The sequence below is a fragment of the Desmodus rotundus genome, chromosome 9 (assembly GCF_022682495.2).
Source record: "Desmodus rotundus isolate HL8 chromosome 9, HLdesRot8A.1, whole genome shotgun sequence".
NCBI lineage: Eukaryota > Metazoa > Chordata > Mammalia > Chiroptera > Phyllostomidae > Desmodus > Desmodus rotundus.
The window spans coordinates 112,576,107-112,598,708 of NC_071395.1; the positions used below are offsets into that span (position 1 = coordinate 112,576,107).

General features: G+C 60.3%; 1 protein-coding gene across 4 annotated transcripts in view; it reads left to right on the forward strand.

Moving 5' to 3' along the window:
• Positions 1-21,831, forward strand: part of RNF213 (ring finger protein 213) — an 81,822-nt gene extending 59,991 nt beyond the window's left edge. For all 4 annotated transcript variants that reach the window (XM_053930744.1, XM_071219430.1, XM_071219429.1 and 1 more), the window contains 28 exons: positions 725-931; positions 1,476-1,657; positions 2,237-2,357; positions 2,795-2,895; positions 3,007-3,189; positions 3,899-4,068; positions 4,167-4,266; positions 6,609-6,720; positions 7,215-7,422; positions 7,627-7,817; positions 8,615-8,737; positions 9,423-9,533; positions 9,918-10,157; positions 10,435-10,516; positions 11,116-11,150; positions 12,063-12,157; positions 13,156-13,315; positions 13,776-13,956; positions 14,388-14,479; positions 15,016-15,267; positions 16,315-16,447; positions 16,678-16,761; positions 17,163-17,343; positions 17,671-17,950; positions 18,424-18,618; positions 18,989-19,078; positions 19,163-19,341; positions 20,088-21,831. In XM_053930744.1, the coding sequence (XP_053786719.1) occupies positions 725-931; positions 1,476-1,657; positions 2,237-2,357; positions 2,795-2,895; positions 3,007-3,189; positions 3,899-4,068; positions 4,167-4,266; positions 6,609-6,720; positions 7,215-7,422; positions 7,627-7,817; positions 8,615-8,737; positions 9,423-9,533; positions 9,918-10,157; positions 10,435-10,516; positions 11,116-11,150; positions 12,063-12,157; positions 13,156-13,315; positions 13,776-13,956; positions 14,388-14,479; positions 15,016-15,267; positions 16,315-16,447; positions 16,678-16,761; positions 17,163-17,343; positions 17,671-17,950; positions 18,424-18,618; positions 18,989-19,078; positions 19,163-19,341; positions 20,088-20,241 (4,242 nt within the window). In that variant the 3' untranslated portion in view covers positions 20,242-21,831. The remainder of the gene's footprint in view (positions 1-724; positions 932-1,475; positions 1,658-2,236; positions 2,358-2,794; positions 2,896-3,006; positions 3,190-3,898; positions 4,069-4,166; positions 4,267-6,608; positions 6,721-7,214; positions 7,423-7,626; positions 7,818-8,614; positions 8,738-9,422; positions 9,534-9,917; positions 10,158-10,434; positions 10,517-11,115; positions 11,151-12,062; positions 12,158-13,155; positions 13,316-13,775; positions 13,957-14,387; positions 14,480-15,015; positions 15,268-16,314; positions 16,448-16,677; positions 16,762-17,162; positions 17,344-17,670; positions 17,951-18,423; positions 18,619-18,988; positions 19,079-19,162; positions 19,342-20,087) is intronic.
• The last annotated feature ends 771 nt before the right edge of the window (positions 21,832-22,602 follow it).

Consider the following 22,602-nt stretch of genomic DNA (forward strand, 5'->3'; position numbering starts at 1 on the left):
GGAATAAGGGTTAATAAATATTCTTAGGACTCAATAAGAAAATCCCCCAACTTTAAAAAGTGGGCGAATGCGACAAGCCCGCTGTTAACGGAATTATACAGCCGTCCAGAAAACCTTCGTGAGACCGCTGAGATGCCCGACAAATCAGCAAAACGGGCACAAATTTAGATGCCATCTTTACCCATCCCTGTGGCAACACCGGTTTTACAAAAGGCCAGAGCTGCTCCATCGCCGCCGCAGTTCAAACCAGCGTGGATGGAGCCTCCGGGAGCCAGCTGGCAGGGCGGACGGAGGACTTCATGAAATCTGAACTGGGGACCCCGTCCTGAGGACGTTCCCGCAGGTGCGGTCCAGCCGCTTAGTCCCAGGAGTGTTCTTCTTCCCTTCCCTTATAAAAATGGAAGATCAGAAACAAGTATCCGAAAGTAAGGGTCGGACAAACTAGAGTGCGGCCGTGTGATTGGGTCTTGCGCAGCCCTTGGAAATGCCGTGCTTCAAGCCCACCAAACGAGAGCGAAAAGCCCACCGTGCACAGTGGGAAATGTCAGCCTACACTGGGGCGCGGACTGGGAGACCCCAGGGAGGCCAGGTATATGGAGGTAAAAGTACCAGAAGGGAGGACACCAGGAAGTGACCCAGCGACAGTGCTGGTGGTACGTGTGAGTTTTCATTTTCTTTTCTGTCGTTTTGAAAAGTCCCACTGAAAGCCTGGTTTTCTCCCCAGCTCCTGCAGATGGCGCTGTGGTCCTGCATCCAGCAGTTGAGTGAGCAAAGCCCCCAGGAGGAGCTTTCCCTCCCCTGGGTGCACCTGGCCTACCAGCATTCCAGGATCCGGCTCCAGAACTTCTCCAGAATCTTGACACTCCATCCTGCGATTCTAGACAGCCTAACCAAAGCTGCTCGGAGCCGGGACTTGGCGACGCGTGAGATGGTGTGGCCCCTCTTGGGAACAGTTAGCGCTCCTGGCCAGCACTTGGCCTTCCTTGAGTGGGTGGGGGCTGCTCCCAGGGCCACCAGGGAGGGAGAGCTGACGGGCCGTGCTGCAAATGGGAGAGTCCAGCTCAGGGCACGTGCACCAGGGCGACTCAGGTGGCAAGGCACATCTAACACGCGCCTGCTGTGGTCCGACCCAGCAAAGAGGAGGCCATGGCCCTGGCTGGCAGGGTAGTTGGTTGGAGCTTCGTCCCTTGCACCAAAGCGTAGTGGATTTGATTCCCGGTCTGGGCGCATACAGGACCCAAGGGATCGATACTTCTCCCTTTTATAGATTTCTCTCTCTCCCTTCTTCTCTCTCTAAAATCAATACGCGTGTCCTCGAATGAGAATGAAAAAGAAAGAAAGAAAAAGATGAGGCTGCACACCTGGACCATAACAGCCCCGCGGGCCAGCAGCTGGGGTCTCTGGGCTCAGGATGTAGGGCCGCCCCAGGGGCTGGGGGAGCTGTCGATTCACGGGCCTGCTCTCCCTCTGCCCAGACTCTAGACGCATCTGCGGCATTGGCCAGCGCTGAGCTGCTGCTGGGGGACCTGCTGATGCCCAGCCCCCAGGTGTGGTTGCGGACGGTGAAGAAGCTGTCGATGCCACTGGAGCTCCTCTGCTCTGACCGGTATCTGCAGGACCACGGGAGCATGGCCAGCGACCTCATCAGGGAAGTCAGGTGAGTCCCTGGAGCCAGCGCCCAGGGTGCCTTCCCCTCGTGCCCCCCCCCAGTCGCACGCTGAGTCCCAGGCACGTCAGAAAGACGGTTCGTTCCCTGCACGGAAGGAGCCCTCTCCTCCTTCATCCCTAACATTGGGGCCCCAGTGCCGGGCTCCATGCTGGGGCTGGAGGTGCAGGGAAGCGCGGTGGTGCTCAGGGAGTGCCAGCGGTCACAGGAAGATGGGCGGGTTCCGTGACCCCATGGCTGTGACAGGGACCAGCTGGAAAGGGCCCCCCGAGCAGGACAGGGCAGGTGGGATGGTGGGGACTTGCAGTCAGGCAGCCGTCCTGGTGGACCAGTCCTGCGCTGGCCTCGCAGGCGCAGTGGGACTCCCAGGTAGAGGCTGAGACCAGAGTGCGCAGCCCAGGTTATAGCCACGTGGAGTCGGAGCAGGAGCCGGGCGCAGCACGGGGCTCCCACGGGGCTCCCTCTGCCTGCCCCCGATCCGTGGTGCGTGTCCCTCCCACCCCCAGGGCCCCTCGTGCTGTCTCAGGCTCTGTGGTCTGCTGAGCGGGTGGCTGCACTATCTCTTGGCAGAACCCACTGGAATCGCATTTTGTCCGTGGCACTCTTCGTGGATCACGTGCTCCTGTGGACCAGCAGCAACCTGCCTGAGCTGCGCGAGCTGGTGACCGAGTCTGCCCTCATCCTGGACAAGGTGAGCGCTCCGGTCGTCTTGCACGCAGGGCTCTGCCTGTCCAAGACTTCACCTGCAGGCTGGCACACGCCTTTCAGCTCCGGGCATTTCGTCTAAAAGCACGAAAGAAAGCTGTTACCTCACGCAGGCCACTGGCTCTCCCACGGCCGCCGCGGTTCAGTTCTGTGTCCTGTCCTGAGTGCTGGGTCAGCATAGCTTTCGACGGAAACTACTCACTTTCACAAACAGCACCCAAAGGGAAAGAGCTGCTGGCCAGGCACAAGGCCCCGCCCTGCAGACAGACCGGCAGTCCCCAGGGCACCGGGCGGCCAGCTGACAGAGGGAGGCGGGGGGCTGTGTATTTGCCCTGGGGGTTCTGACTCCCCTGGCTGGCTGAACTTCCTTGGCCTTCCTCACTGCTGCCTCTCTTTTGGTCACTGCCTCTCCTTCCACCCCAGCGCCTGCAAGGGAACTCGGACATGAAGATGCTCCGGCCGTTCAGTGCAGTGGTGAAGACTCTCTGTGAATGTAAGGAACAGGCCAGCAACACCTTAAGCTGGTGAGCTCCCTGGTGCGGGACCACAGGAGAGAGAAGTCTGAGCCTTGGTACTTGCAGTGCTTCCCAGCCAGCTCCTCTGCTCCGGCACTGACCGCTGTCCTCGGATTCTAGGTTCGGGGTTCAGGCATGCCCCGCCTGCCTGGGAGACCCGCACGACCCTGTCTGCCTGCCCTGTGACCACGTGTTCTGCCTGGCCTGCGTCAGAACCTGCCTCACCCCCGGGCAGATGAACTGCCCGCTCTGTTTGACCGACTTGCCAGACGGCTTCTCCCCAGAGGTTTCCCAGGAGACGAGGTGAAACACCTTCTACCTTAGGGAGGCTTTTTCTTCCTTTTGTGCTAGTCCAGTATTCAGAAATACAACTCTATTAACCTCAGAGATCCTCGCTGCAGGGGACTGTCCCATGAGAGGGACACCTAGGGTCTCAAAATTGTTGTGTCTCCAAGATACACCTATGGATGGATTTGGAAGCAGCCAAGTTAGAGGGAAAACCAGAAAGCCATGACTAATGTAAAGCTGTCACAAGAGATCCGAGGGAGGGACGGGTGTATCTTCTCGGCAAGTCGCTACCACTCCCGTTCTAGGACGGAGGATAGGCCCACTCGGGGCTGGCAGAGTGCTTTTCGGGGCAGGTCACTGAAGTTGGTGGGAGCCCTGTGGGCTTAGCTGGCCGCAGCCCGCTCAGGACGACTGGTTTTCTGACCCCTGCCCCGAGGCTTCTAAGAAGGGCGCGTGAGGCAGGCCCCATGGGGGGGGGCGGTCTTTGACACCCTTCTCGGGTGTCAGGAGGGGGCCAGCGGGTCCAAATGTTCAAGGTGTTCATGGAAAGACTAGCCCGCCCTGCCTGGTGCAGTTTCCAGACCAGCTCTGATCGACATAAGGAGATCTTTGCATCTTTTTATTCAAAAAATCAAAAATGCTGTTGCATCCCAGAGCACTGTGTGGGGAGGGGCCCAGAGCCCTGCCACCAAGCATTTTGACGCGGTTTCTGCCCACCCCCAAGGGCTGCCATTGAGAAGCACGCCCGCTTCCGACACACGTGCACCAGCTTCTTCGTGGACCTGGTGTCCACCATGTGCTTCAAAGACAACCGTCCCCCGGACAAGGGCGTGGTAGACATGCTGCTGTCGCTGCTCTTCGTGGAAAAGAAGCTGCTGAGGGGCGCACCCCAGAGTACGTTGCTCCTCCCCGTAGAGCTAAAGAGCCAGGCTCCTCTCGCGTCTGCCCGTCTGCTGTGAACCGCGGGCCCACCCGTCCCCTTCTGGTTTAAGGGCGCCGCGAGCACACGAAGAGTCTGTCTCCGTTTGACGATGTCGTGGATAAGACGCCCGTCATCCGCTCCGTGGTCCTGAAGCTGCTCCTGAAGTACAGGTCAGTGTGCCGGCCTCGCCGCCCTGCGCGGCGCTCTCTGCTGCCCCGCGCTCCCCATGGGTCACGCCGCTGGTTCCCCATGGGAGAGGCCCCTCTGGGGCCAGGCCACCTTCCTTATGCGTCTGGCCCCGGGGTGTGTGGCCGGTCCCACACACAGGCAGACGCGTTCAGCACAGATCGACGTGCAGTTAGGGATGAGAAAAGCGTATGGCTGGGAAGGGGGCCCAGTGATGGGGCTTGGGAGGGAACCCCTGAGTCAGGGGTCTGGGTCTGACCCTGGTTTGAAGCTGCCTAGGGGTGCAGTGCCTTGGAAGGTGACGGAGACTCCCCTCCCCGTCACCGTCCCAGGTGTCTTCTACGCTTTTTTCAGCTTCTGAATTTCTATGATGAGTCTGTAAATGGATAGAGAAGCCCATATGGTGTCAGTTGATGCTCTTCTAGGAAATTCTCAGAGAGTGATCTGTATTCAGAAGGCTCTCTCACAGGGTACTTGGCACAGGCAGCCTGTGTTCTGATGACAGTCCCCTCTGAGGTATTGGCCGAAGCAAGCGGCTGCAGGGCAGGTCTGGGAGCCAGATGCTCTGGCTTTGCCCTTCTTGTGCTTCCGCACTTCAAGGGGTTTGTGTGTATTGAGAACCAGTTTGGCTGGACTGGGAGTTCTTTGTGGGAACGCAGGCGTCAGCTCTCCAGGCATCCCCAGGTGACAACGTCCACAGGCCACCGGCTGAGCATGGGCCCACCCCTCAGCCCCTCCCACCTGACCTCACCCCTAGCCGCTCCTGGCTCAGGTACTTGAAGGGAGACCAGTCCCACTTTCTGGTCACGTCTCAGGCCATTAAGGGTGGACGGCATCAGATGACGACACACATGCAGGGCGGTATCACCTGCGGGCTCCTGCCAATCTGCTCTGCAGTTCGCGAAGTGTTGGCCTGTGAGGGCCCCTCTGCTTTTCACGGAGCACTAAAAGGCTTGGCTGTTCTCCACCCGTCGGGGCACTGCTGGCATCTCAGCACAAAGGACGCTGGCCCGGGAGATACGCTCTCCTTCATCCCAGGCACGCGGCAGGTTCCCAGAAGAAAGTCCTCGGTGAAGCTGTTAAATGTACCAATCGGACGGGATCGCGGCCCTTGAGGATATGACTTTCAGATTCCGTCGAAGTGAGTCATCTGGAGGGGAGCCGTGCCGGGACCCCACCGTGCTGAGGGAGGACGCCCGCCTGTCCTTCAAGGGAGGCCGGCAGCGGCACCTCCCCGGCCCCAGGATTTCCCCTCCCTGCAGACGAGTGAGGCCCCGTCCCGTTAGGAGACACACTGCGGTGTCGGTTGCTCGCGAGAAAAGTTCAGCTCTTAAGCAAAAGTTGAAGTTTTGCAAACTTGGATCCTGTACCGTGAGCCCGTCGGCTTTTTGATAACTTGAGGACTTTTTGGCATGGGTGGCACTGTCAAGAACGTCAGGTTTTTAAATACATATTTTAGAATAAAAATGGGGCGTAGCTCAGTGCACTACTGCTTTCCTGGGGGCCAGGGCTTCACGTCGCGACGGCCTGTGTCGGTCAGAAAAAGCTGCACTTCTCGTTGGTGCAGAGCAAACCCTGGACTCCTGCGAGCAGGCTCTCGTCAGCCGCCCGGTGTCAGCACAGCCCCCAGGCCGCAGGCGGGTGGGACGGTCTGGGTGACTCGGCCGCTCTGCGAGGCAGGAAAACAAAGATGCTCTTCTTACAAATTCACTTTCGTTTCTGAAAAATAGTTTATTTTTACATGTTATTTATTTTAACGTCTAATGGGTTCGTTGTTGTTATTTTAAGTGAGTTGATCATTTCTAATGCCGTCATTACCGATAGATACAGCCCTGGCTGGTGAGGCTCAGTGGATTGAGCTCCGACCCACAAACCGAAGGATCACCGGTTCGATTCCCAGTCAGGGCACATGCCTGGGTTGTGGGCCAGGTCCCGAGTGGGGGGCGCGAGATAGGCAACCACACACTGGTGTTTGTCTCCCTCTCTTTCTCCCTCCCTTCCCCTCTCTCTAAAAATAAATAAATAAAATCTTTAAAAACATATCGTTAGCTATAGCCCACGTCAACCAAAGCTCTTTGGCACGCTCGGTGATTCTTAAGACTGCGAAGGAGCCCTGAAGCCAAGACATTTGAGAAGAGCTGGTCTAAAACAAGGCATTTTATATTCCTCCCTTACTGTGCTAAAATATTTCCATTAAACCCACGTTGCATGTGCTCTATCTATACATTTCCACGGGGAGATTGAGAGAGATACGTAGGTAGCTACGTTTTGGGGGAAGTGAATTTCTGGACCCGAGACAACCAGGTTTGCCGTTTCTCTTCGGTAGCTTCCAGGAGGTAAAAGGTTACATCCAGGACTACTTGACCCTGTTAGAAAAGAAAGCCTTCGTGGCCGAAGACAAGACGGAGCTGTACCTGCTCTTCAGCAGCTGTCTGGAGGTGCGTGCTCCCCGCCCAGCACCCCCTGTCCCCCCGCCAAGGGGAAGTGCTTCTGAAAAGTCACAGAGTATCACTCACGTCGGTAAAGTTTACCCGCTGTGTTCTGTGCAGGGTAAAAAGGGCTTCCGCCCTCGGCGATGGCCTGTGCTGGCACTGGTGTGCCTGAGGCAGACAGGTGTGCCTGCAGTGAGCGGGGCTGTGCCTGCCACGCATCCTCCCTGTCTTTAGGTGTTCGTCACTTCCAAAAATCTTAAAGTGCCTATGAAAAAAGTCAGGTTACACTCAACGTTTTCCTCTTAGTTTGCCTTTGTGCCTCTTCCTTGCCCCTAAAGTAAAAAGGAATAATAGTTTTCCATGATTCAAAAAACCTTACACTCCAACCTACCCCATGCCTGGCCCTTTCCTTACTCTCCACGGTCAGTCACACCGGAGAGTTCGGGGGGTCGGGGCTGCGCATGAGCCAGAAACGCCTCCTCCTCCGTCCGGCTCCCTAGGACTCGATGCGCGAGAAGAGTGGCGCCTTCTCTGGGAGCGACGACCCGAGACTCCTGGGGGAGGACGCCCAGTTCCTCCAGGCGCTGCTGCGCAGGCCCCCGGAGCCCGCCCCCAAGGCCTCGGTCGAGGGCCTGCAGGAGATGGCCAGGGTCCGCCTCTGCCTGGACAGGGCCGCCGACATCCTCACTGAGCTGCGGAAAGGCTCGGGCAAGTCCTCTCTCCGCACCTGCTCCACCTGGGCCCCGAGCCCCATTGTTCGGAAACTCGGGGGTGTGCGGGGGGCTGGCACATGGGCCCCTCCTCCTCAGTCGGTGTCTTATTCTGTATACCTGTTTTACTAGCCTCGCATCTGAGACAGTCAGTGACAGTCCCCTTAGCCCTGGCGCTGACCGCTTTCCCCTTGAACTCTAGCGATGGCTGAGGAGAGGAAGGAGTACCTGCGGCAGGTGGAGCACTTCTGCACGCAGGCCGGAAACGACTGGTACCAGGTGTACCTGGTGAGGAAGCTGACGAGCCTGCTGGGGATGGAGTCTGTGCAGAGCCTCTCCCAGCCCGGCCACCCAGCCCAGTGGGTGTTTCCCAAGGACGTCATTGCACAGCAGGTGAGGGCCAGGCCCGGCAGCCCTGGGCGCTGCCTCTGCTCTGGGTCCCAGGTTCCGCCCTCCCTGGCCTCCCCCTGCCTGCTCAGGGGGAGGCCTGCAGCTGCCCTGGGCCCTTGTCCCTGGGCCCCGGTAATCCTACGCAGCTGGTGGCACCCTTGGACAGCCGCCATAGGGAGGCGGTATGGGTGTGCACGCAGCCTCCACTCTGTCCCCTCCCAGCGAAGCTTTGGCGACGTCATTCCTGATGGGCTTGGACAAGGGCAGAGCAACGACCCTGGGGCTTTGCTTTCAGCCCCATAGAAGCGGCTGGGCTGCAGGGCGAGGCCTTCTGTCCTCGGCTGTCGGGGACGGGCAGGGCCAGACTGAGGATGGGAGGACCTTGGTCATTTGGCCTCAGGGCCTCCTGGTGGTCCTTCCCGCGTGCTTAGAAAAGAGCCGGTTCTTACTGCCCTGGGTGATAGAAACGGCACGACTACACACTGTGGCCTTTTTCGCTCCCGTTGGAGCTAAGATTGATGCGGCGAAGCCGCCGGGCCTCTGGCGCTGCTCTGAGTGGAGACAGGCAGATCTGTCGGGTTAGCACCGCCGCCCCCACGCAGGCTCCAGCCACCCAGCCGGCTGCGGGGAGGGGTGTCCCATGTAGCCCTGCACTGTCCCGCCAGGGGCTGCCCCAGAACCCCAGGTCCGCGCCCTTGGACCTCCAGTCATGACATGCTCCCTGACCTGTGCAGACGGTGCTGTGCTAGGCACCCTGCTCTGTCCCCGTCACGAGTGACCCTGTGTCCGTGGGGTTGCAGAGAGACCATCCGGGCCACATGGATCGCTTCCTGGTGCACGGGCAGGACTACAAGGCTGTCCGTGACGCCGTGGGCAAAGCCGTGCTGGAATGCAGGCTGCCGGCCATCGAGACGGCTCTGCAGGTAGGACGGACCCTGCAGAAGTGCCTCTTTCGTGGTTATGTCCACTGACGCCGTGGAAGGTACCCCAGAGGGGGGCGGCTGCGTGGGCAGTCGTGGGCCAGTGGCCTCCAGGGACACACCTGGCCGAGCGAGGACAGCAACAGCTGCCGGGTTGGGTGGACAGAGTTGCTCAGGCTCGCTGACCTGCCGAGGTGCTTGCTCAGTGTCAGCAAGTCCTCTGAACCCCTATTTACAGGACACGCGCGGGCACCACCGGCGGCAGTTGCCTCTGCGCTGATGCACGCCCGCGGTCCTGCGGGCGCTTGTGTTAGGGAAGATTAGAACCTAGTCTTTCGAGTGTGCTGGCCGTGTTTCCGCCTGCAGCACCCTGGCATCCGTGGTGCCGGGACCCGAGGAGGTCGGACCTGTGCTCAGGACAAGTTTCCGGGGCAGACGCGCTGTCAGGACAGTTGGTGGCCTGTGTCGCTCTGTCATGAGACTTCTGTCTGACGCAGGTGCCCGACTGTAACAGAATCTCTTTCGAACCTGCTGTCTTGGAGCCGTTGCCAGAAAACGGTCCTTAAGGTGCAGGGTCCAGGTGTCCAGGGCCTTGGGGAGGTGTCCGCGCACCGCCGTGGCACAGGGGCCGAATCACACAGACAGAGCTGTCCGCACGGCACAGCCTCCCTTGGTGTCCTCCTCTCAGGCCTGCAGAAGCCCTGAAGCGCACCGGGCGGCCTACCTGCTGCTGGCGCTGTTCCGGGAGGTCGCCAGTCTGTACGGGTCCCGCAACGCCAGCCTGCACCCCACACCCGAGGTGAGTGTCCGCACCTCCGCCTTCGGGGGATGCTTTCTGAATGGAAGGGAAAGTCACACACCCAATTTATACCCCTCATTTTTCATCAGGGTGGGGGGTTTTGCCGTTCTCACGAGGAACGGCTACTTCTGTTTTACCCAAAGCTTTGGGGATTACAGCTAAAACTAACGTCCAGAATGGAAGACAGTGTGTGTGGGTCAGCTTGGGCCCGCGAAGCTTGTCTTCTCCCGGGATGCCCACAGAGGGCGCTGACGCAGCCCCATATACCGCGATGGCGGCTGGGGATTTGGCATCGAGCAGTGTGACTGACGTCAGGGCAAACCTCTGCTTCCCCGGGATCTCCTCCTTGACACGGTTTAACACGGACACGTGTTTTCCCGCCAGCAACGCGAGGCCCTGAGGTCATTCATTGAACAGAGCCAGAGCCTCTCCCCGGACATGAGATATTTTGCCACGTCCCTGGTGACCAACACGCTGCCACTGCTGGCGGCCCGTCCCCGGGGCGGCGACCTCGAGGGCGCAGTGACAGAAATGGCTGTTCATGCTGCCGTCATCCTCCTCTGTGGACAACACGGAGTCTTGGGACCCCTAAAGAACTTGGCCTTCTCCCCGGCAACCATGGCGGTAAGACCGGCAGGGGCCTCACGGCGGGCCGTCACCCGGCCTGTGCGGGGAAACCGTGGGGCCTGTGTGTTCCCCCGAAGCCCTCTCTTCTCTGTCTCCCCTGGTCCGAGCCCATAATGATGGTGAGAATCTTCCTGTGCTCGTCACACACACAGCTCTCACGTCTTCTTCCCAGACCGTGTGGGAGGTCAGGAGGGAGGGGAGCCAGAAGGTCTCATGTTGCTCGAGACCTCCCGCCTCCTTATCTGAAGCGAGCTCTGCTGTCTGGGTTTTTCAGAGGGCGTTCCTTCCCACGATGCCTGAGGACTTGCAGGCTCAAGCCAGACACTGGAAGGGCCTGGAAGGCGTCCAGTGGTATAGTAAGTGTCGCTGACCGAGACAGTCTCAGTTCTCTGAGCTTCGATGAGCTTCCTGATGCCATGTGAGCCGCCGGCTGAGAGCCGGGCCCCATGGTGGGTGCCTGCCTCATCCTGCCATGGGTGCTGGTGTGCGGATGGTCCCGCCCCAGCGTCCTTGGACGGCTCCCCTCGGGGGAGAAGGGGGCCGGGAAGCACATCGGAGGCTCAGTCACAGTGTAGCCTGGTGCTTGTCCCAAAGACAGGGCTTTCAGAAAAACAAAACTGGAACACAGAACCATGCGAATTCTGCTGGTGCCTGAGGAAATAAATAACCCTTGTAAACTGTTGGCAAAAGCTGCTGCAGAACGTGCCCGCGGCAGGCGGCACAGTCACGGGGAACAGAACTGTGCCAGGCCCTCTCCACCCTGCTCCCACGCAGCCCTGGCCCGGCCGGCGGTCCCCTTCCCCTCTGCTCCGTGGGGTGCAGCTCTGAGACGTGTTCCCACGCGTGCTCGGGACGCCGCCCTCTGCCCCATGTGGTGGGTCCGGGGGGGAGGAGAGAGTAGCTGTCCCTTGAGCCGGGGGTGTCAGCCAACGCATGCCCTGTTGTCTTCCAACAGTGTGTCCCAATGGCCACCACTGTGCCGTAGGAGAGGTGAGTCTGGCCACGTGGGGCAGGGTTTGGGGGCTCCGAACGGGTGCCCCTCCGGGTCTGGGGGGCTGTGGAGGAGGAGGAGGAGGATAATGAGGGTCTTGACCTTCGAGGAGAACGCAGACTCTTTCGAGGACTGGTCAGGGTGTTGGAACTGAACATCTAAATAAAGCCTAGGGAGCCCGCCAAGCTCTCCGTCTCGGCGCTTTGTGGCAAAGGACCTGTGTGTTCCTCCGCCCTGAATCCCGGAGCATCTGGCCAGGGCCCTCCTTAGCATCGTCTGTACCTACCTGCTCAGCAGCAGGCTGTATAGCTGAGAAGTGTTATTTAACAAAGAACACGAGAGGCATGAAGGGAGAAGCTGACATGTGCACTTCATTCTGAGCCCACTGCCTCCTCGTCTGTGAACCGTGCTGGGCACGGGCTGTCCCCAGACTTCGCCCAGGTCTGGAGGTCTTCGGGCTGGGGGCCTGGGGTGGGCGTGGCCTGTTCCCCACTGAGTTGCAGTTGCCCGCACAGCCCTCTGGGGTGCAGAAGGAGCCTTTGGGAGCGGCGCGCACGTGGTTGGAAACAGAAAGTCATCGAGGTGCTGAGGGCTGCGGCAGCCCTGGTGTCGGGAAGCGGCGCTGTGGCCGTGGCCGCCAGGGGCTGGGGACAGACGGCACCAGTGAAGGAGGGCTGTCACACACATTGATTCTGTTTGGGGCGAAAACTTCAATTGTCTCTCCTATTTGCCCACGTTCCATATAATTTGCATGGAACACACGCGCCATCCTCCCCCCTCCCCCCGCCCCCGCACCCTGCACCGCCCCCCGCCCCCAAATACGGGAGCACGAGTGAGCTCTCCCGGGGTGTCTGCCTGTTGGTGCGCCGGCAGCGTGCAGCGGGGCTGACAGCCGTCTGCCCATGTCCTAGTGCGGCAGGCCCATGGAGCAGAGCGTCTGTATCGACTGCCGCGCGCCTGTCGGAGGGACAAATCACGTACCGCGGGCGGGATTCACTGCTGCCGGGTAGGTGAGACAGTGTCTCCTTTGCGCTGTCCCAGCCCCGGGGGGTGGGCTTTCTCTGTTCCAGCTCACACTCTGGTGTCCTCACTGCAGTGCGTTTGGACCAGGGACACGCTGGGCACGGAGGCCGTGGCCCCTGTAGCCGCACCCCAGGAGGGGCTGCATCTGTCCTTGGCCACCTGGGTTCCTAACTGCAGAGCAGATGGCATACGAGCACTTGTTAATGTGGACGCTTGTTAGTGCCCGCGTCTTCCACGTGGCCTGCCTGGGGCGAGCCCCCTGCTAAGCAGGTGACCCAGTGCACAGGGTCGTCGAAGTCTGCAAAACCAAACACCAGCTGTTTGCCTCCCAGCGGATGCTGCCTCTCCTAGTTGCCTCTTCTTGAGAAAGTGAAGGAGATGTGGTCAGTCTTTCTGACCACTCAGGTCCAGCCAGACCCTGGTCTCCTGACCCCCCGCCCCCGGAATGTGAAAATAGTCCAGCTGTTACCCCACACACCATCCGAAGGTCCCAGAGCCGCCCGTATTTTTGCCTCAGGTCGAGTCTGTCCCACTGCCCCTGCCGTCTGGAAACCCTCTGCCAGACCTGGGGTCTGGCTCTTTGATTTGGGAAAATGAGACCAAGGTGCACATGTCCTCAGGTCCACTCCAACTGTCCCACACTCTGGCCGTCCTTAGCCCCTCCTGTCCCCACAGTGATGTCAGTGGAAGAGGCGAGTCCAGACGTCCAGCCGCCCGCAAAGCCCAGGGACGGCACCAAATGCCCCCTCGTTCGGCCACTCTTCACTGAGAAGGCTGTGGGCTTTCGGTCAGCCAGGAAGGTGGTTCTAGAAAGAAAAAGACTCTTAGGAGAGTAGTGTGGGCTAAGCAGAAATTGCTTCCAACACTACCTTCTCCCAAAACGTGAGCCTGGTCTCCGGGCCCCAGGGATCGGGCACGTGCCCTGAGACCGGGAGAGGCACGACCTTCAGCCGTCACCGAGTCTTCTCTTGCTCTTTCCAGAACCATCACAGACAGGACTCAGACTGGCCACGTGCTGGGAAGCCCACCCTCCAAGGACAAGGTGGTGGTTTCAGACCGGGAGCTGTCCCCCGTGGTCTTTCTTCTCGCCCGGCTCCTCACTCACCTGGCTCTGCTTCTGGGAGCGGCTCACAGCCCGCAGGTACCGTGGCGGGCAGCCCATGCTGCCCACTGCCCCACAGCCCTGTCGCTGGGAGACCTTCCATCCCCAAAGCCCTTGTCCCACCGGTGGGCTTCGAACGTGTTTGTGTTACCGGATCCACAAGGAAGTGTAAAGGAAGACGCTCCTTCTCCCCAGTGGGCCTCTGATGTTTTGTGCGCGAGCTCTCCAGTCCAGATCCAGTCCCCTTAAGTGACCAGCCATCTCCCCCTGGGGGCGGAGAGGTTGGTACAGCAGGTGTCTGGGCTGAGGCTCGCGGAAGGAGGAGCACAGCTCCCCATGGGTCCTGCGCCAGGCGGCAGGCAGGCCCGCCTCTGAGGCATCCTGGTTGCCTCCGGCCACACCAGAGGCCCTGCTGTAGCTCTGCCCAGATCCACCGAACGCCGCCCCGTCCCCTCCCCAGACCAGACCACGTCTGATGTGCTGTCCCCTGGCCCCACAGGCTGTGAGCGGCATCATCCACCCTCCCGTGGAGGACCCGCGGGAGTTCCTGGAGCGGCACCTCCACAGGGACGTGGAGCAGCTGATGAGGACGCTGGGCAGGAGCGTGGACGACACGGTGGGCGTGGTTCACCTCGTCCTGCGCAGCCTCCTCTCAGAGCAGCGCCTCCCGCCCGGGCATGGTGAGGGCTGGAGCGAGGGGTGCCTGGGCCCTGGGCACCCTGCAAAGGACGGGGAGGCGAGGGTGGTTCCCCAGGGGGAGGGTGGGGCCCAGGAAGCGATGTCTCTGCTGGTGGAGGGGCCGGCTGCCCTGCCTCACCACGCTGCCTGCTGTGTGGAGACCGGCCTCAGTCAGGGCAGCCGTCGGCACGGAGGGGTGGAGTGGGCCCCGAGGCTTTGCAGTCGCCGGCCAGAGTCCGTGGCGTCTTCACGAGGAGTGGGAGGGGGTGGCAGCAGCGGCCGGTTCTAAATGCACAGGTTACTCGGCAGATGTCCTCCAACCTGGCCGCCCCCTGGGAGGGGACAGGATGCTGTTGAACGACTACTTTGCGTTGGCCACATGTAGACTGCTGTGCGGTTTGTTCCTCGGGGGCCCACACGGTTTTCTTCGTAGGGTCTTTCCCTTTCAATGAGGTCTTGTCAACCAAAGAGCAGAGAAACGCCTGGGAAAAGTGTGTGGAGACTCTCATCGTACCTGAACTCGAGGTGAGTGAGGAGGGACGATGGCCACCTGTGCCCTCGCAGCCCCTGGGCGGATGCGGAAGCCTTTGGCCAAGTTCAGGCCCAGGTGTTCCCGCCCGGGTCACACCCTCCTGGGGTCGTCCCGGGGCATCCGGCCACTCAGCCTGCAGAGTTCCTGGAAGTCGGAAGTGTGGGACCTTGTGTCCTCTGCACTTTGACAGCGGGCCATGAGAGCAGGAGGTAGAGAAATAAGCTGCCGCCCACAGAGCCCCCAGAACGTTGCCGACCACCGCGGGCTCACTGGTGCCCTGCCGGGTGCAGGAGCTCCCAAGAGCAAAGGAGCCCATCGGGAAGGAAGGGGGTAGTAACAAAACGTAGGCCCGAGTCTCATGCTTTCTGGGTTCACACGACCCTACAAATTAGGGGCGTGTGAATGATGATAAAGGTGAACCCGCGAGCTGAAGCGAGGAGGTCAGACGCCCGGACCCGCCCCTGGGCGAGTCAGCAGGCGGCCCCGTCTGTGCCTCACGCCCAGCGCCCCGTGTCACCTCCTTGCCCAGCACCTCGATAAAGCTCTCCTGACTCTGAATGCTCTCCTCCGCGGCGACGAGCGCATCAGCTCCAACCCGGTGGCCAAACTCGTGTTTGGCGACCCGGTGGCCTTCCTGCCCCACCTGCCTCGGAACAGCGTGGCTCACAGCTCCAAGATGTGGAGCTGCAGGACGAGGGTCACCGTGGAGTATGTGCAGCACGTCGTGGAGCAGAAAAACGGCAAAGAAACCGTGCCCGTCCTCTGGACGTTCCTGCAGAAGGTGAGGCGCCTCGCTGGGACCCCTGGACTGATTTCCCGCTGAGCGGAGGCCCCCGGTCCGAGCTGGTCTGGTCTTTCCTAAGAGCTAGACCTCCGACACATTAACCAGCGTGCGGAGGGTGGGAGGTCCGGCACACTGCTTCAGAGCATGCAGGGACAGGCCGAGACCCTCATACAGAACAAACGGTTCGGGCAGCCCAGAGCCTGAGTCGCAGGTGAATGCGGCCCGAGTTGGGAAGGCCCAGGAGTCTACCCACCACTCGGCAAGAGCAGGGTGTAAGTCTCCCCCAGCCTCATCTGTCCCCTTCGTGCCCCGGCGCCAGTCATCCGTGTGTGTCTGCGCAGTGAAAACCTTCAACCCAGAATGCCTGACGGAAGTCAAACCCGGTCCCCTCGTTCCTGAACAAGCAGGAGGGAGGGTCTGGAGGCTCATCTCGGTCAGAGCCAGGAACACACACTGTTCCTCGCTTCGGTCCCCTTGAACTTTGCCCTTCTGCGGTAGACTTCCCGGTCGTGTCCCTCCGTGGGCTAGTGTTTGCAGCTCAGCAAGCAGGGAGGTGACTCGGGGTTCCTGCCGCTCAGTCACGCACATACGGTCACAGCCGGAGGCTCCACGCTGGGACTGCACTCTGCCCCTGCGGGAGACGCTCGGGGCCAGGGCCTCGGAAAGGCACCCAGGGGAACGCAAGCGCCATGGCCCGGCTGCCGGATCCTCTGCTCTTGGCCACCTCTCCGCGCCCAGCCCGCCCCTGGGCCCACAGGCGGATTGCCTCCGTTGCTTCAGGCAGACGTGCGGGGTGTGCCGGCCTGTGGGAGCAGGGCCTGCATCTGTTCACACCACCGTCCCCGGTATAGAGCGTGCTGGGCCGGGGCGAGCCATCGGGAGGTGCTGGTTAAAAGCCTTGGGCAGCCTTTTCCAAGGGTCACGGATAAAATGCCACACGGACCAGAGGAAAGTCCACATCCATGCCCAGTGCCAGTCCGCTCTCTCCCCAGCGACACGTTCTCAGCAAACTCCGCAATTCACTGGACGGTCTCCCGCCCCCAGGAAGGAGAGCTGAGACTGGTGAGGTTCTTGCCCGAGATCTTGGCCCTGCAGAGGGATCTCGTGAAGTGGTTCCAGAATGCTTCAGAGGCCCAGTACCCGTCCATCGGCGACTTTATTGAAAGTCACAGTTCAGGTGGGACTCTGTGGTCACCGGAGATCAGGATGGCCTGTGGTTGGCGGCTCAGGGAGCACTCCAGCTCGGCAGGGGGGCAGGAGGGCGCACTGTGAGCATGAAGTCACAGGTGGCACTGTCACGGCGTCTGGGTGGCCTTGGTGGGCACGAGCCAGGGCCGCGCTGGCTCTGGCCAGAGGGCGTGTGGCTGCGCCCATCTGACCTGGACTGGCGGGGCCTGTGTCTGACAGATGGGCTGAAGCGGCTGCTCCGCAACAGATTCTCGTTGTTTCTGTCCGTGTGGAACAAGCTGAGGAGGTCCCTGGAGACCAATGGTGAGTGGTGTGGTCCCCTTTGTCCCCTTTAACACGAAACACTGCGGGGGACCCGACCTCACAGCCCGGTGCTCGGTCCCCATTGTCAACTAGCATCGTGCTACATGCACTTACCTCCGGGTCTGTCTTTGGGTGGAGTGTTCGGGACAACGAGGTCACACGGCCGGAAGAGTGCTCCCTTAGTTCTAGGGTCTATCCGCTGGAAACCAAACAGGTGGGGCCCCTTTGGAGCTGGGCGGCACATGCGTGGGCCGGAGGCAGGACCTTAGAGTGTCCCCGGACCCAGCTCTGCCAGGTGGAGACGCCTGGGCTGCTCCTCCCCCGTGGGCACCCCAGCCTTGCCGCTGGGCAAGGGACAGCGTGGAGCTGCTGCCTCTGCCTGAGTGACCCTGTCATTTAAGGTGAAATCAAGCTACCTCAGGACTACTGCTGCGCTGACCTGGACCTGGACTCCAAGCTCGAGGTCGTTCTGCCGCGCCGCCAGGGCCTGGGCCTCTGCTCCACCGCCTTAGTCAGCTACCTGATTAGCCTGCACAACGAAATGGTCTACGCCGTGGCAAAGCTCTCCGGGGAAGAAAACAAGTGAGTGCACAGCCCGCCTGCGGGGAGGGCGTTCTCCAGCCCAGGGAGTCACTTCTGAGGCCAAGGGACCAGCGCCCGTCTAGCCCCGCTCACGGGCGTCCGCAGAGCTGCGTGCCATTTCCTCTGCCCAGACTCCTGCCAGGCCTGGGGTGACTTGTTCCACTGATCAAAAATTTTGGATCAATAAATGACAGCTCCGATGGGTCAGTCTGAATTTATAGCTACTCGGGGGTTGCTCCAAGGTCACGGCAAGTGGGACCTGGCTCCTGTTCAGTGGAGTTGGCCACGCCCTTGGCCGGGCCCTGAGCGCTGTCTCTATGTCCGCAGCTACTCCGTGGATGCATCTGAGGTCACTGACCTGCATGTCATCAGCTACGAGGTGGAGCGCGACCTGAACCCTCTCATCCTCTCCAACTGCCAGTACCGAGTGGAGCAGGGCGGCGAGAGCCTGCAGGAGCTCGACCTGGAGAAGATCCAGCGCCAGCTCACCAGCCGCTTCCTCCAGGGCAAACCCAGGCTGACCCTCCGGGGGCTCCCCACACTGGTGTGCAGACGTGACTGGAACTATGAGCACCTCTTCACCAGCATCAGGAGCAAGGTTCCCCAGGTGACATGTGCAGGCGCGCCGGCTTAGCGGGGGGCTCACACGCCAGGGATTGGCCGCCAGCGCGCGAGACTTTCCGTTCCCTGAGCCCCCATCTTCTTGCCGAGCGTGACAGCGCAGTGTCTCGGCGTTGGCTTCCTGGTGCCGGTCTCACAGTGACGTGTGTCGTCGCAGGCCAGAGGCCGTGGGTGCTCCCGCTCTCCTGGGGGGTGTGTGTGTGTGTGTGTGTGTGTGATCGGTGTTACGTGTGTTGAATATATGTCTGCGCACATGTGCGTGTGCCGTCCATGGCACACCCACCCCAGTTGCTCTGAGGGTTCAGTGACTTGCCATCTATGTCCGTAGAACAGCTGGAACACCGCTGACACTTAGGAAGCACCGTGTGTGGGAGAGCTGGTCCTGGCTTGTGGCCTCAGCAGTGACAGTGGTCGTGAGGCACGGCCACCCATGGACCCGTCCTGCTTCTGACTTCTCAGGTTCCCCTCCCCAACGCGGCCCTCAGTGCGGTCAGCGGGCAGCTGCAGTCCCATAGTGACGCCTGCGAAGCTCTCTCTGTCGTAGAAGTCACGCTGGGATTTCTGAGCACAGCTGGTGAGGACCCGAACATGGACTTGATCGTGTACATCCAGGATAAGCTGCGAATAAGCGATCAGACGGAGCAGGTTCTAAAGGTGGGCCTCTCGTCCTCGTGCCCTCGCTTCCAGTGGGGTGCCACGCCATCCCGAGTAGCGTCAGTCCAGGCAGCCCCTGGAGACAGCCCTCACCAGAGACAGAACAGGTCCTGGAGGTAGTCAGGTGCGCTCAGAAGGGCAGAGGTAGCGTGCCACAGGTGTGACTGAGGACACCAGCAACCTGCATGCTGATTGGTGCTTGGGCCTGAGATGCTGCCAGCAGGAGAGGCCTTTCAAAGAGGGGGTGACGGGGCTGGAGCTGGGTGGCCTTCACGCCGAGGGAGATGGATGAGCTCAGGGCGGGAACGCAGCACCCTGCCTGCAGAGCACTCAGCTGCCTGTCTCCTGAGGAGCCCGCTTCCTCCCGCAGGCCCTACACAGGTGTCAGCTGCGGCACGTCATCGCCCTCTGGCAGCTCCTCTCTGCTCACAAGTCTGAGCAGCAGCTGCGCCTCAGAAAAGTAAGTCCCGCCTCCTGCTGTCCACCTGGATGCGGGCTGTGCTCGCTTCCTGGGCCCCCCTCACCCGCTTTCCCCTCGCTGCAGGAGCCGTTTGGGGAGATCAGTGCCGAGTACAGAGCTGAGCTCAGCCCAGAAGGTGCTAAGCTCCTGAGCTCGTTCCTGAACCAGGGTGGCCTGGACACCTTCCTCTTAGAGCTCCATGAACTGATGGTCTTGAAGCTGAAGAACCCCCAAACCAAGCAGGATTTCAACCCCAACTGGAGGTAAGGCCCGTGAGCCTGCTGGGCCAGTGCTCCTGCGATCCTCCAGGCTGAGCACAGCTTCCGTCTCCCCGCTTGGAGCTCAGTTTCCACTGTTACCGCTGACCGGGCACCCGAGGACTAGCTCTGGGAGCTTGGATCTCTATTGGAACTTTTTAAATAATTACAAAAGTCATATTTTTAAAAAAGATTTTATTTACTTATTTTTAGAGAAGGGAAGGGAGAAAAAGAGGGAGAGAAACATCAATGTGTGGTTGCCTCTTGTGCACCCCCTACTGGAGACCTGGTGCACAACCCAGGCATGTGCCCTAACTGGGAATCGAACAGGCGACCCTTTGGTTCATAGGCCAGCACTCAATCCCCTGAGCCACACCAGCCAGGGCCAAAAGTCACATTCTTTTTATAACAAGTGGACATAGTAAGGCACAGTGGTGTTCCTTTTAAACTTCTGCAGCAGATCTTGGTATGAGAGTGCGCAGAGCGGTCCCAGGGCCCTCGGCGAGGCCAGCTCCGCCCTGCCGTGCCCGTGCCGCACACGGACGGTGGCAGGTGTGTCCCAGCACCTTGCACCCAGGACGCCAGTCCCCTTCCGCTCACCATGTCATGGAGGGCCTGGAGCTGACCCTCAGTACCTCTGTTCTCAGGAGCATCTGGTCCTTGGATGGCTTGGAAAGGGGACAGCGGGTGGGTGTCCGTAGGTTTTCATGCAGACTGTTCAAAACGTCGTCTCCTATTCCTTGGTTTTTCAGCCTGAGGGACACGCTAGTCAGTTACATGGAAACTAAAGACGGTGACGTTCTGCCCGAAGTGGAAGCTCAGTTCCCGGAAGAGATACAGCTCTCCAACTGTGTGTCTGTGTGGAAAATGGCGGTGGAGCTGAAACGGGGTCGACAGATGAGATAGAATTGCTTCCGCAGGACCCTCTCTGCCTGAGGCTGGGGGAGAGAGGGCTCCCAGCTCCTCGCCCAGCGTCTCTGTGACTGCCGTCTCAGGAACACATGTACACGCCCACCCTGTCTCACCGGGGGACACATTCCTGTCCCTGAGGAGTGACCGGAGTAAACCGCACTCCTCACGTGCCGAGGAGAGTGCAGGAATGTCCCTCAGGAATCCAGGCCTCTTTGCAGGGACATCCCAGCCACCGGGCCCCTACCTCCCCAGACTGCCGCACGGGCGGAGCGAACGCGGGTCACCACTTTTTGCTTTTATTGATTTTCTAACATGTCCTGCACTCTGAGAAGAGAACCTGGCTTTCTTCTTTCTTCTCTCCTTTAAATTCTAAGCATTGTACAAATGTTTCTAGGTCTCCGGGAACACGTAAAAAAGGGCCAGGCGCTCTGAGTGACAGGTCCTGAAGCCAAACCGACCAGACCTCACCGGGCCCGTGACGAGCCACTGCCGCACTTGAAGGGTCAGGCACTGGGCTAAGAATCCCGGACACTTTTAGTCTTAGTTTCTCATTATCAGGTGAAGGAACTGGACTGATGGCCGCATTTCCTCCCAATTCTGGCATTTTGAAATTCCAAATGGAAGTTAGTTGGTACAGACTTGGGTCAAAGGCAGAGCCCGGGAATTCTGCGGGAAGTGTCTGGCCGCACAGTGATAAATGAACATGACCCCCACGTGACCCCAGTGTCCCTGAGTGTGGGAGTGTCTGGTGCTGCTCCGGGTCTCAGCCAGGATCTCAGAGACACAAAACCACTCAAGTCTCCGAGAAAGGAACGGGGGAGCACCTGGCCAGCCCCGAGTTCCTGTCAGGTCTCCTCGCCACAACTGTGTGGATGCAGCGAGAGTCTCGGCTCGTGCCTGCTCGTCGGGCTCAGCACCCACGGCCACCAAAGGCCCTTCATGTGCAACCTCAGTGGGTTAATCGGGTCAGTGGGTGACGAGAGCCACGGGAACAGCAGACGCGCACCAGGAACCCCGTGCACGCCCTCAGCACCGGGTGGGAGCACAGGGGGGCCTGCCCCAAGTCACTGTTGTACTTCCTCTTTGTCGTGCGCGGTGAGGGGAGGCCAGTGGTCCAGGCCCCGCACTCGTCCACCTGACACAGATCCACCTGCTTTATCTAATCGGACTGTTGGGTCTTCCCAGACTATGCAAAGGCAACCCCGGCCCGACACCTACGTCCTGAACTGCCATTCAATCAGGGGCAGGGGGTTGCTTGTTCAGTTCTTCAACTTGCACTTCGAACACCTTTGATACCTCAGAGTCGGGGCGGAGCAGGCCAGGCCACCGGGGGCACTCTGGTTCCTCACTGTGCCCTGCCTAAGCAGAAGACCCTTTGGGGGGGTGAAGGGGGCATGGGGATTTTCTCCCCACTTTCATGAAGGATTTTAAATTACGACGTTTTGTTTTGTATGCTGTGCCTTCAGAGCCTTAACTCTCATTAGCATTATTTTGTACAAAAACGCACTGGCCTCGCAGGGACAAAAGGCAGATCTTCACTGTACTTGTTACACCTGTTTAATAAACTCGAGTTTTGCTGCCAGAGGCCCCTTCTCTGTGGTGAACACAGCACCCGTTCACGGCAGGCGGCCCTCGGCCGGCTTTGGGGAACAGCTTGGCTCGCTGGTGGAAATGCGGGTGCAGAGGTGCCCTCGGCTGGGAGGTTCCAGCCGGAAAATGTGCACTGTGGTTCAGAAGGTGAGGGCGAACGCTTCGTCCGGACAAAATGACCGCGGAGCTGAGGAGCCACGGAACGTAACACCGCTCCCCTAATGTGGTGGACGCCTCCTCAGAGGGGTGTCCTGCACCCCCTGCCTGGGGGAGAGCAGCGTCCCAGCCAGCCCAGCTGGGGGGCGGGGTGGGGCGGAGTTCCCCAGTAGAAGGAAGTAAAGAATGTGACAGGTACATGTAAGCTTCTGGTTGCCCTCTTCTGGGTCAGTGGTAGGGTAGCTCTTCGGGGAGAGGCTGCGTTTTTCTCTTCCAGTAAGAAAAGGCTCCTCCGGGGGAGCAGCCTGTCTGGAACTCCAGCCCGGAGGAGAGAGGCCGCTCACCCGGGAAGCCAGGCCGTGCCGCCAGCCCTGTCCTGTTTCATCCCCCGCTTGTCCCTGCCCCAGGCCGTCCCCTCCTGCTCACTGGTCCTGTCCCCATCCTTCTGCGCTGGTCTGGCACCTCCCAGCTGCACAGCCCTTTCTGCTTCCAACCAGGCAGACACAGTCACGGGCCGGTGGGGACTTACCTGCACATCTTCACAACTGATCACTGTCTCTTTAAGACCTTACCTCGGTGCCCTGGCTGGAGAGCTCGGTCGGTTGGAGC